Raw genomic sequence first — 12,749 nt, 5'->3', positions numbered from 1 at the left:
ACAAGTTATGTTTACTATATATATACAACAGATTATAACAATGGTTAGGTTTGAAGGGGGTGTGGGGCGCTAGGGCTTAGCTCCCGACGGTAGACAGGCTGTGGGGGCAGCGGTGGTAAAAGGGGAGGCAACGCCTCCCGGTTATATAAGCGCGTGAGGGACGCGTGATAGTTGCATGTTTGAGTCCCCTCCCCACATTCAGGCAGGTCAGTTTGACCGCTGGGTGCGGGGTCAACAGCGGTCATGAGATAGATGGTGATATAATAGGATTAGTGCAGGGGGTTTGTTATCATAAGTCACAGCGAAGCAACTCTGTAAACGGCCTGTCCGTCTGGGTGTCGTATTACCACAACCTCCCCTTCAAGGGTTGCGTGGCTCCTGAGCCACCAGGCCTTGAACCTGGGGATACGACAGCCTATGCCTGCGCAGGACAGGCAGTTCTTGGGGCACAGCTCGATGGAGGACAGCTCGAGCTACACAGGCTCCCTGGGACACTCGTTGCTCGGTCTGACTGTGGTTGGTGATCAGCATTGTCAGCTCCTGGTTGGCTTCTAGGCGTGGGTTGGCGACGGCCAAGCCCCGCCGCTGGAAATTTTGCCTCGTCTGCAGGATTAGTTCTGTCTCGGCTGGTAGCTGGACACGGAGGCCTAGGCAGACTCTGATGGTTCCTAAGGGTGGAATGGCGATGGCAAAGTGTGCATAGAACTCCATGGGGGCGCCTGCTTGATTCAGGTTGCTTGGTCTCCTAGCTCCTACCCGGATGGGGATGGCTGTCATCAGCAGGGGGCACATGGCTTCAGCTTCTTCTTCTGGGGCGGCCTCTTCCATCGCAGTGGCTGGCTCTTCTCCTACAGGCTCGCTGCTGGCTGGCAGGTTCTCCATGTCCGCGTCAGGGTTCCAGATGGCATCTCTGAGTGGCTCGGGAGCGGGCGGCGGCGGCGGTGGTTCGTTGGGCTGCTCCTGCAGGTTCTCCTCTACTGGGTCACGATCTTGGCCGCTAAGCTGTGGGGCGGCTGCGGCTGGCTGGTGCACTGGGAGCTGTCCTGGGTCGCTAGCTGCGGGCGCCGCCGCTCCAACTGGCAGCTCAGTGGCATCCTCGTCGCCGTCCATGTCAACTTGCATGTCTGCTGGGATCTGGTGGGCAGTCACATCTCCAGTGTATTTGCGCAGTCGGCCTACATGCGCGGTAACTTCTGAGATCCTGGCTACTGGAGAGGCAGGTTTAATGACATAATGGACTTCTGTAGCTTTCCTCACTACTTTCCAGGGGCCAGTCCATCTCTTGGTAATCTTGGCTGCCTTCCCTGGCACCAGGCGGGGGGCCAGGTACCAGACCAAGTCTCCAACCTCGTACTTGGCCGTGCCTTCGTAAGCTGCCGCACTCCTCCTGATGGCTCCCTCCTCCTTCTGCTGGATGGCATCATACACTGCATAGTAGCGCTGCAAGAGAGCTTGGACGTTGGCTGGAACTGAAGCATATTCGGTCTCTGGCAGCCGTAGTACCATGTCCACCGGAAGTTTGGCCTCTCTCCCAAAGAAGGCCAGGAACGGGGTCACGCCAGTGGATCTGCAGGCCTTGGTGTTGTATGCGAAGGCGATGGCAGGCAGGTGGGGCTCCCAGTTGTTATCGTCTCTGTCTAGGAACAGGCGCATGCCTGTGTTGAGCGTCCTATGAAACCTCTCCACTCGGTTGGACTGCGGGTTGTAGGGTGGTGGATGTGTCAGGCCAATCTCAAGCCTGGAGGCCAGTTCCTGGAATACCTGGCCGGTAAATTCCATTCCATTGTCGGAATGGATCTTCAGGGGGCATCCGAACGTGGCCAGGTGGCGGTGCAACAGGGCTTCAGCCACCGTGAGGGTGCGCTTGTTGGGGATGGCGTAGAGGCTGACAAACCGGCTGAATCCATCTTGGCAGGTGAGGATGTAGCGGTTCCCAGCTGGGGTCTCTGGCAGTGGCCCCACCAGGTCGATGAATAGGACTTGCTGTGGATACCCCTGGCGGGAGGGCACGTGGATCCCCTGCTTCAGCCTCTCCTTGGTAACTTTCTGGACACACTCAGGGCAGGTTTGTACCATCAGACGGACGTCACGGGCCAGGTTGGGCCACCAGAAGTGCATGGCAACGCGGGCGATAGTTGCGTCCATCCCAAAGTGCCCAGCCATGGGGGTCCCATGGGCTAGAAAGAACGCGTCCTGCTGGAGGGCCGAAGGCAGCAGGTATCTTGTCCTCTCTCCTGTCAGAGTCTGGTCAGTGGTGGTGAGGCAGCCATGCTCGTCAAGCCCCAGGGCTGGGAAGCGGCTGGCGTACTGCTGCTCGTCTCGTTCCTTGCCACGCAGCTCAGCCTTGGTTGGGGCTTTGCCATCAGCCACCCATTGGCGGACACGGAGCAGGAGGGGGTCCTGTGTCTGGGCCTCCAATACTCTAGCTGGATCCAGTCGGGCGGCAGGAGGCCGGCTAGCTGCGGACTCCCCTAGCTGGCAAAGGTTGTGGATATACTCAGCCTGCTCTGCTAATTCTTCGGCGCTAGCCGTTGGCATGTTGGCATCTTCCCGGCGGCTGAGGGCGTCGGCGTTGGTATTCTGGGTGCCAGGCCTGTGGCAGACGGTAAAGTCTAAGGCCGCTATCTCCTCCTGCCAGCGGGCCACCATCCCTGTGGATGTGTTCAGTGATTTCATCTGTAGCAAGGCAGAGGAATCAGTGTTGATCTGGAAGCTGCGGTAGGACAAGATGCCGTGGAATTTTCGGATCCCATACATAATGGCGGCCATCTCTCCCTTCCAGGACGGGTAGCGCGTCTCAGGGTCGGTTGTCTTGCGCCCCACGGCGGCAATCAGCCTCTCCTTGCCATCCTGACATTGACTCAGTATGGCAGAGATGGCGCGGCTGCTGAAATCTGTGGTGAGCTGGAACACCGCTGGCAAATCAAACCTGGGCGGCGCTCGGATGGGGGCCTTGCGGAACTTGTCCTTGAGTTGCAGCAGCTTGGCTTCCATCTCAGGCGTCCAGGTTAGGGCCTTGGCCGTCTTCTGTCGATTCATCTCGTAGGTGAGGTCTGCATACTCTGGGATGAACAGGCGGTAGTATCCAAAGAACCCCAGCAGCGCCAGCAAATCCTTGGGGGTGCTAGGGGCTGGCCAGTCCAAGATACGGTCAATATAGTCCTCCTGCATGGCTATCCCCTCACGGCTGAGGGTGTGGCCCAGATAATCCACCTTGGATCGGAACAGCTTGGTCTTGGCTGGCTTGAGGCGGATCCCTCCCCTGCGGTGGGCTTCCAAGACCTCTCGGAGCCTGGCCAGGTGGGCCCAGGTATCCTGGTGGAAGGTCAGGACGTCGTCAAGGTATGACTGGAGGTTGTCTGTGCCTAGTGGGTTTAGGACCCCTGCAATAAACCTGGAATAGACAGACGGTGCCGTAGCCAGGCCACAGGGCATCATTTTCCATTGATACAAGCCCCTGGGGGTGGTGAAGGCGGTGCAGGGCCGGCTGTCCTCGGACACACGGATGGTGTAGTATGCGGCCACCGCGTCTAAAGCACTGTAGACACGGTGCCCGCCAGCTCGTTCCACCAACTGCTGGATCCTAGGCAGGGGGTAGCTGTCCAGTTCCAGACACTTGTTGAGGGCTCTGTAGTCGACGGCCCAGCGGGTGCTCCCGTCCTTCTTCTTGATGGGCACCAGGGGGCTGCTCCAGGCGGAGTCTGACAGCTCTATAACTCCCTCCTGTAGCCAGGTGTCCAGTTGTTTCTCCAGTTCAGCCTCTTGCCGCGGGTTCAGATCCCTAAATCTCTGGCGGATCGGCTGGGTCCCTGGCTTGAGGCGCAGCTGCAACTCAACCACATCTGTGCAGCCGGGGGTAGAATTGGAGAAGACGTCCCTGTATTCTGACAACATAGTCCAGACCTCCTTCTTGAGCAAGGGGTCCTTGCGTAGGAACTCATTGTCTTCCATCTCCAGGGCCTCCCACAACTCCTGCATGTCTATAGGCTCAGCAGGTTCTTGGAACGAGTGGAGACGCGGGGGAGGCGTATCAGAGACCTCTAGAATGTCAGGTTTGACCAGCTCCCCTGCCACTGGGAGGCCAGCATCCAGCAAGAGGGGCACCTCCCCTTCATTGACCACCAGTACTCTAAACACAGTGGCAGAGCCAGGCCTGTGGGCATACAGGCCCTCTGGAATAACAAGATCCTCCCCAAACCTCTGTTCTGGGGCAGCTAGTTGGATGGCATCCTTGGTGCGATGGCCTATTAGCTCAACAGGGACCGCCATAACCCCGCGGCCAGGCAGGACCACCCGCTTGGCTGTGCGGAGCTGGGGTGGCTGGCCATCAGTTGGAGTGACAGCGCTTAGCCTATACGTGGCTGGTGCGGGGTCAGCTTTGGCTCCGGGACCCACCGGCCGCGACTTGACGGGCTCGGCTTCTGGAGGGGCTGACGTGTCGGAGCCAGGTGTGGCTCCGAGGGCGTCTGGCCACGATTTGACGGGCTCGGCGCTGGGAGAGGCCAAAGTGCTGGGTCCAGCTTTGGCTCCGTGGGCGTCCGGCCGCGACTTGACGGGCACGGCGCCGGGAGAGGCTGGGGCCTGAGAGTTGAGTGTGGCTCCGGGTACATCAGACCGCGACTTGACGGGTCTGGACTCGGGCTTGGCTGGTGGACTGGCTGGAGGTCCCAGGTAGAGGGGGCCAGGTGGACACGGCTGGCCGTTGATAAAGGTGTCGGCGGAGAAGATTGGTTCTGGAGGGCTGGCAATCTCAGGAAACGTTGTTGGCAGGCTCTCCCTCGGCACCTTGGGCACTGGGGGCAACCCCATGGCTAGCAGGTTAGCTCCCTTGTGTGCGTTGAGCTCAGCGTCCACCCAGTGTGTGCCTTTCTCAACCACACGCGGCTGCTCAGGCAGGGGGCCTGGCAGGGGCCCCTCATAACTTAGCTCTCTCTCGGCTGTCTCCCGGTCAATGGGGACGCCACGGAGTGGGATAAACTCCCCACGCACCCACAAGCAAGGTGGTTGCACGTCGAAACAGAGCCTAGTTCCGAACTCCTTGAGAAAATACCCTCCTAGGTTCAGAGGGTGTGAGAGGTTCCGGACCACAGTCACGTGGTATAGATGGAGTATAAGAGTGTGTGAGACTGCCATATATAACTCTTTTAACTTTCCTATTACCTGGAGGGGCTGGCCTTCCTCATTAGCAGTCAGGATTTGGGTGTTGTCCGGAATCAACATGCGTTGCACGCCCATCGCGTGCATGAGGTGCTCAGAAATTACAGCAGACCCTGGTACACGGTTGCCAGAATCAATCATGGCATCAACCTGTACATGCTGGGCAGGGTCAGGGGTAGGAAACCTCACCCTGACATGGCAGGGGAAGTGGAGGTCCTGCCCTTGAGACAAGGGGGCCTCTCCTTCGGCTGGGGTTGGCAGAAACTTTGGTGGTGGCCGAACCGCAGCTATGGTGGTATCGCTTACCATGGTGGCTTAGACTGTAGCTTCGAATCACTAGAGCTTATTAATTATCACTGGGTCAACAATTTTATATTTATTTTTATCACTTGGTTGACATTTATACACACTTATGTGTTGTTATCACTAGGAGCTCTAGGTGTGATTCTGGAAGCACTGGCAGCAGGGAATGTCCGTCCTGCAAGGTTCAGAGGGGTGACGGCGGTAGGGAATGACCCGTCCTACAGCGCCGCTGGTTCGAATCCCGAAAATGGCGGCAGGGAATGGCCCGTCCTGCAGCGCCTCGGGTTCGAATCCTGGGAGGCAGCGGCAGGGAATGTCCCGTCCTGCCGTGCCTGTGGCTCAAAATCTGCTATCCGTCGCAGTGGTAGGGCTTACTTGTGTGCTGAAGCTTCGCAGCCACACATTGCCTTCTTAGGGAGACCAGCACCAAGCTGTCTGTCTCGTAGATTTGGCCTGGGTGTCCTGGGGCTTGTCCCAGCTACACTTGCCAATTTAGACTCAGTTCTGTAGCCGTCTGAGCTAAATTATCCGATTGCCGTGGCTGCGCACCTAGCGCTACTCCTACACGACACGGAAAAAGCGTCTTAACTGGCGCTTTTAGCAGGCTAAATCTGCTTGCCGTAGGCCAGAGGCCCACATATTGCGTTCAAAATGATGGAAATTCGACCTAAAAAGGCCGTCTCACGGGTCAGTTGGCGGCTGATTGTCCCCTTACTTGCCAAAGGGTCCAATCAGAGAGTAGAATAGGCTAGTTTCTGTAAGGCTCGATTGAAACACGCTGACACCAAGTTCTGGTAAGCCGAGCGTTCTCGGCCCACGGGGTAACGAGTTCGGATTCAACGAGCCCTAGCCTTTAATTATTCTACCAAACAAACAAGCAGGATTCAATCATACAGAAATTATATATTTAAACTGAATAATATTTACAAGTTATGTTTACTATATATATACAACAGATTATAACAATGGTTAGGTTTGAAGGGGGTGTGGGGCGCTAGGGCTTAGCTCCCGACGGTAGACAGGCTGTGGGGGCAGCGGTGGTAAAAGGGGAGGCAACGCCTCCCGGTTATATAAGCGCGTGAGGGACGCGTGATAGTTGCATGTTTGAGTCCCCTCCCCACATTCAGGCAGGTCAGTTTGACCGCTGGGTGCGGGGTCAACAGCGGTCATGAGATAGATGGTGATATAATAGGATTAGTGCAGGGGGTTTGTTATCATAAGTCACAGCGAAGCAACTCTGTAAACGGCCTGTCCGTCTGGGTGTCGTATTACCACATAAGTATAAAGCACCAAAGTTTAAAAGTTTAATGTACGCCAACAAACATACTACAGCTAAAAGCCGATGTACTATTGCTAAAGTTCACCATAAAACAAAAAGTACTTCTATAAAGAGTTTAAATGTTGTAACAAATTTTAAAGAATAGCAGTGTTAAAAAAATATCATACTTAATTGACTTTTTCTAGTTTTATTTTAGTTTTCCTTAAAATAATGTAACAGGATGTCTATTTGTTTGTCTGTCTGTCTTTACTAAATGAACTCGCTAACCGCTGAACTGATATGATTCTCCTTTACATGATAGCTTCTCATGGGTCCTGTTAGAGTTTTTAACTATTTAGGGGGAGACTACCACCATCCCAAGAAAAATCAACTCAAAAAAAAAATTTCGAAGCAAAATTGTAAGTAAATTTGTTGAAAAACTGCTTGATCCAGGATAATGTTTATGGACATACTTACATTTTTAGGACTTGATTATAGAGTTGCTTCGCTTAATATTGTATTTTGTTGTCCCAGGAATCAATATGCCAAAAATCAGATCAATCGGATAATTTGATCACATAAAAATGTGTTAGTAAACAAGTAAAGAAATGTTAAAAGGGACGTAAGGACATTCTGGTAATGATTATAGATTTAGTACGCTTTCTAAATCGTGCCTAACTACTACAGGAATCACCATACAAAGTTAGAAATCGATAGGACAATTCTAACATGCCTAAATTAACGAAAAAAGCTATCCGTCACGGACGTACGGACGGACGGACCAACCCTAATTATAGAAAAGCTTTGCTTTTAAAAATTAAGTTATCGAATTCAACTTCATAGAGACCTCTAGGGGCGTAACCGCTGCTTTCTTAAATTGTATTAACCTATTTAACTTTGCTTGCTTTTATGGAGGAATAAAAAAAGCAAATCCACAAAAAAATATCTGTGATATAGTAGTCCTGCAACATTGAATGGAAACCTAAAATGACAATAAACACACAAATTATTCTGAAGTCAGTCTGAAGAAAACTCATAAGGGCAAACAATCAAAAAAAAATTTGCAAAGTGAAAACAAAAAGCTTTTAGAAAATTATTATAGATCAATAATGAATTTTCTACTGATTCAGGTCTTGCAAACGTTTTACATATTTTTAACACGTCACGTTTACTCTGATAAGTTTATTGACCAAAAAATAAGCTACTTTAAAGATCATGTTGTCTGTCCGTCAGTTAGTTCATAAGTCCGTAATGCTATGGGTTAAATATGATTTACTCGGCTGCTATTGAAGATAAACAGCTGTAAGTTTAGTGAAAATTTCAATAACAAATGCGAACCCAGTAAAAGTGTCTGACTATGACGTCAGAAAAAATTAACAATTAACCAATGAGAGACCGCTATATATTTTACCATTGGTCAATTACAGTGAATACTGGCTTCTCATTGGTTAATTGTTATTTTTTTCTGACGTCATAGTTCGACACTTTTACGAGGTTCAACAAATGCGGATACATCGCTTTTTTTTCGTCTGTCTGACTGTCATGCTTTAGAAAAAAATCTTGTCTTTAACCTTATTTTTGTAAAGAGTTCATGAGTTTTTTTTGATTTTTTACATATTATCTCTCTTTCTTTTCTTTGTTAAGCTAACTGAACCTATGTTCTATAGCTCACTTTTTCTATTTGTCCATACCATCATTTTTTTCGCTTTGCTTCTGTTGTCTGTTATCATCATTGTTAATTGTTATTTTTTTCTGACGTCATAGTTCGACACTTTTACGAGGTTCAACAAATGCGGATACATCGCTTTTTTTTCGTCTGTCTGACTGTCATGCTTTAGAAAAAAATCTTGTCTTTAACCTTATTTTTGTAAAGAGTTCATGAGTTTTTTTTGATTTTTTACATATTATCTCTCTTTCTTTTCTTTGTTAAGCTAACTGAACCTATGTTCTATAGCTCACTTTTTCTATTTGTCCATACCATCATTTTTTTCGCTTTGCTTCTGTTGTCTGTTATCATCATTGTTTCAAAAGCTTCAAAAACAAATAAAAAAATGAAGCATATAATTGTTTCTTAATTGTGTGAAATCCCAATGACCGATGAATTGAAGTTACACAAAATTACCTCTTCTGTAGATTACTATTAGTGTTTGAAACGCTTTGACACTCAACCTAATATACCAAACATACAAAATTGAATAAATGTCCCAAAAGTTGTATATCCAACGAAGAAGAAAACTTTAACATAAAACTTTTGGGGATCTAGTGTAATAGACAGCCCGATGTCCCCTCCATCTATAATCAAAGCCAGCAAAATTTTCTTTACTTCTTTAAAATTTATTCATCTTATTCTTAGATTGTAAGTGTTCTATTGATCTCTTGGACTTCATATACGGACGCTTTGGGAAAAGCACGTTTTGTTAGGTATGTTTTGAATTTATCAGTGAATGTGTTTATATTAAAATATACTTATGACTATCGGTTACGCCTCTAAAGGTCCATTGGAGCATTTAATGAGAAGGGAGTTGAATCCGATAACTCATTTTTTTACTTTAAATTAAAAAGGAAAAAATATAAATTTTTTTTGAGGGGGAAGAGGCGGTGTTGTCATACTGCCTCCATTTTTAATCTAAATTTTAAGAGGGGTGAACATTTTATAGAAGCGATGGGTATTATCCCTTTCGTGGCAACGCTCCTTAAGGGGTGATTCTTCGTTTTTTTTCACAGTAGCTTCTCTCCTATTTCTAGCCCCTGCGGGGGGCTCTAACCCTGCGGGGCCAATTGCCTAAGCCTGTGGGGCAATCATCTAACCCAATATAGCCACCTATCAAAAGCCATTTTAAAAATAGGACGTATCGCCCCTTAAGGGGCGTTGCCACGAAAGAGACTATTCCCGAAGCGATTTCTCATAAGAGGTGGTGGTCCCCTCTCACAAATAATTATAAATCTTTCCATGGACTTAAGGAGAACCAAACAGACAAACATCCTGTTACTTTATAATAAGGATATAGATACATAAATATATAAGATGAAACATATTTCAAATATACTTAACTTCCTGCTTTAAATAATATGTATAATCCCACATTACAGAAAAATGTTGAAAAAATGTAAATTTTAAAGAGGGGAGGGGGGTTAATATTTTTTTATAATTTATATATCCTAATATTGTGTTAATAATAAGGAAAATAGACAGCCTGTCATTTACTAGCAACTACACCCCCTAGAATCCTCTAGAACCACTTTAGAGGGTGAGTGGGTAGATAGGTATGGTTGTGGAATTGAGTCTTACGTAGTTCTAGATTTAGAAATATAAAAGGTACATATAAATTTGTAATGATTTTCTGGAAGGTAGATAAACCATTCATCTAAGTGCCTAGTTGTTAAAATCTTTCTGAACAACATTACATACTGAAGTTTAGAAAAAGTAAATTATACAGTACCTTAACTACTAAAAATTTACTAAATTAATATACAGGTCTCAGAACTTATCTGTCAGCAATTTCAATGCTCATATAACAAGATCAGATCATGCCAAGAACATTCTTGATTGTGGATATAAGTGTACATACTGGAGAGAAATAGACTCAACTTATTGCAATGCCTTAAGGTAAAGAAAATTCTTAACTAAAACTATGTGTGTATACTGGCATAACATAAATATTACATTATGGTAAAGAATATAAAAGATTACATATAAAAGTACTAACTAGTACTGACTAGAAATTATGTATAATATTCTATCTAAACAATAATACTGAAGTGAAGAAAAAGCTTTGGCAGCGGTGGGATTCGAACCCACGCCCTCGAAAGGACTGGTGCCTTAAACCAGCGGTTTAGACCGCAACAAAGAATTATTATACATTTTAAATTTATCCAGCTATAACAAAGAAAGCCAGGTATGTGAGATGGCCTTCCTGACATTTCTGGAGGAGCCCAACATTGGACAGAGTGCTAAAACATTCCTTATGGAAGTGGATGAAATAGAAAATCTACCTATGTTTTGCAGAGGTAATATATTATGATACTAATAAATTGTTTTAGTAGCTATTAACCCATCTCAACCTAAGTCTACTTTATCAAACTATCATCTTTGTACATGCCAAATATATTAATCTAAAAAACTAAGGTACTAAGGTTTTATTCTGAATTGTCCTGTAAAGAAAAAAAAACAAATCAGTAAACAATATATACAAAAATTCTTTTTCTAAAATTGTTATATATTATAACTATTATCACCTTTATAAAGGCTACAAATACATATACTAAATATATAAAAATAAGATCACTGACTTCTTTAAATACATTTTTTTCTAAAGCTTTAGCTGAGATACTTAGATTGTTTGATTGCCTACTTTCAGAAATTTTTCAAACTTGTGATAAGTAAATAAATCTGAATATAATATTCAACATTATTATTTTCAAAATATTACATAAGGAAATATACAACTATTGAGTATAAATATATTCATACCATCTGTTAAGGAGGAGAGCATTGCTGTTACAAAGGGCATAAAACTAGATGTATTGAGAATGAAGGTGACTGTGACAGTGATGAAGATTGTGAAGGCTCATTAGTCTGTGGGAAAAACAATTGTTTAAAAACCAGAACTGCAGGTATTATAAGTTTTATAAGATTAAAACTAGTTTTGTAGTCCCACGATGCAACAGTCACATGCTAAAAAACAGATTTATAATTTTTTCAGTAAGGCTGAGAACCGTTTCTAATCTACCTGATATTCATCAGTTTCAAAGTTATACTGAGCTGGATCTTTAAATCATTTTAGTGGTGAGCCAGATCGGGTTAAGTTAACTTTCAACCTGAGCACAGCATTTTATGAAATGCCGCGCTGTGATTGGCTGAAACTCGGCGCACCCTGATCTGGCTCACCACTAAAATGATTTAAAAATCCAGCTCTGGAATAATACTTTTAGCCTTGATAAATATTTTCCTCAATATTTTCTGATTAAGGTGGCTTGTAAGACGAGTTTGATGATTGTTGTACAAGACCATGTACACCAGAAACACCTTGTTCATATGGCATGGGTCATTGTGAATCATCTGATGACTGCAAATATCCATGGCTTACATGTGGCAATGACAATTGTAAGGATACTCTATACTTTCCTGTTGATAAATATCCATACAACCATAGTCCAGACTCATATACAGCTACAGAAAATTGTTGTTACAAGCCATGTATTCCAACTGCTCAGTGTAATACCAATGTATTTGGATGTGAGACAGATGATGACTGCTTGAGTGGACTATATTGTAACAAAGATGATCATCATTGCAGGGATATTAATGAATGTGATGCACTAAATGGAAAAGTTGCTGGATATGCTAAATGTGGAAGATACACAACCTGTACAAATCAAGATAAGACATTCTCTTGTCAATGCCAAACTGGGTTCAAGGATTACGAAGCTTTTGAAGGGTGTATTGATAAAGATGAATGTATTGAAGGAGGACATAATTGTAAGCTTGACAGAGAATATTGTTTCAATACAATTGGAAGTTTTGTTTGTGTGTGTAAAGAAGGTTACACTGGTAATGCTCCTGGTGGGTGTAAAGATGTGGATGAGTGTGCAAATGGATTTCACAATTGTACTTCTTATGATACGATCAACACAGAAACTTCAGGTGTGGATGGGGGAGAGAAAGTTTTCAATGTTGGTCCATATTACATTGCAGACGGAGAAGAACACATCTTTACATTTGATTTACAATCATTCACACCCAGTTATTTTAGAATAGGAAATGATACAAGTGCTTATCTAGTATTTATTGGAACAAATATTGTAAATATTAATAGTAATATAGGGACTATAGATGATGGTAACATTGCTCTAAAACATGAAGAACATACTAAATTAGGAAAAGATTTCATATCTTATCATGTCAAGTTTATTAAAACAAGTGAAGAGATGATAATTTCATTTGGGGCATTTGGTGAAGACTATCCTGGAAATTTCAAATTCTCCGGGTCTCCTGAAAATGTAACACAATTTAAATTTAGAACAGTTAATC

The 12,749-nt window shown here is 45.6% G+C and overlaps 1 protein-coding gene across 1 annotated transcript in view; it reads left to right on the top strand.

Moving 5' to 3' along the window:
- Window positions 1–12,749, top strand: part of LOC145305421 (uncharacterized) — a 47,449-nt gene that overhangs the window by 32,174 nt on the left and 2,526 nt on the right. The window contains exons 4-8 of the mRNA XM_080147038.1: window positions 10,194–10,325; window positions 10,596–10,726; window positions 11,201–11,332; window positions 11,688–11,694; window positions 12,016–12,362. Of these exons, the coding sequence (XP_080003164.1) occupies window positions 10,194–10,325; window positions 10,596–10,726; window positions 11,201–11,332; window positions 11,688–11,694; window positions 12,016–12,362 (749 nt within the window). The remainder of the gene's footprint in view (window positions 1–10,193; window positions 10,326–10,595; window positions 10,727–11,200; window positions 11,333–11,687; window positions 11,695–12,015; window positions 12,363–12,749) is intronic.

Source organism: Acartia tonsa, chromosome 14, assembly GCF_053477335.1.
Source record: "Acartia tonsa isolate MP-2025a chromosome 14, ASM5347733v1, whole genome shotgun sequence".
Classification (NCBI taxonomy): Eukaryota; Metazoa; Arthropoda; class Copepoda; order Calanoida; family Acartiidae; genus Acartia; species Acartia tonsa.
Note: the sequence above shows the minus strand (reverse complement) of the source record. Positions and strands in the feature narration are given on the sequence as shown.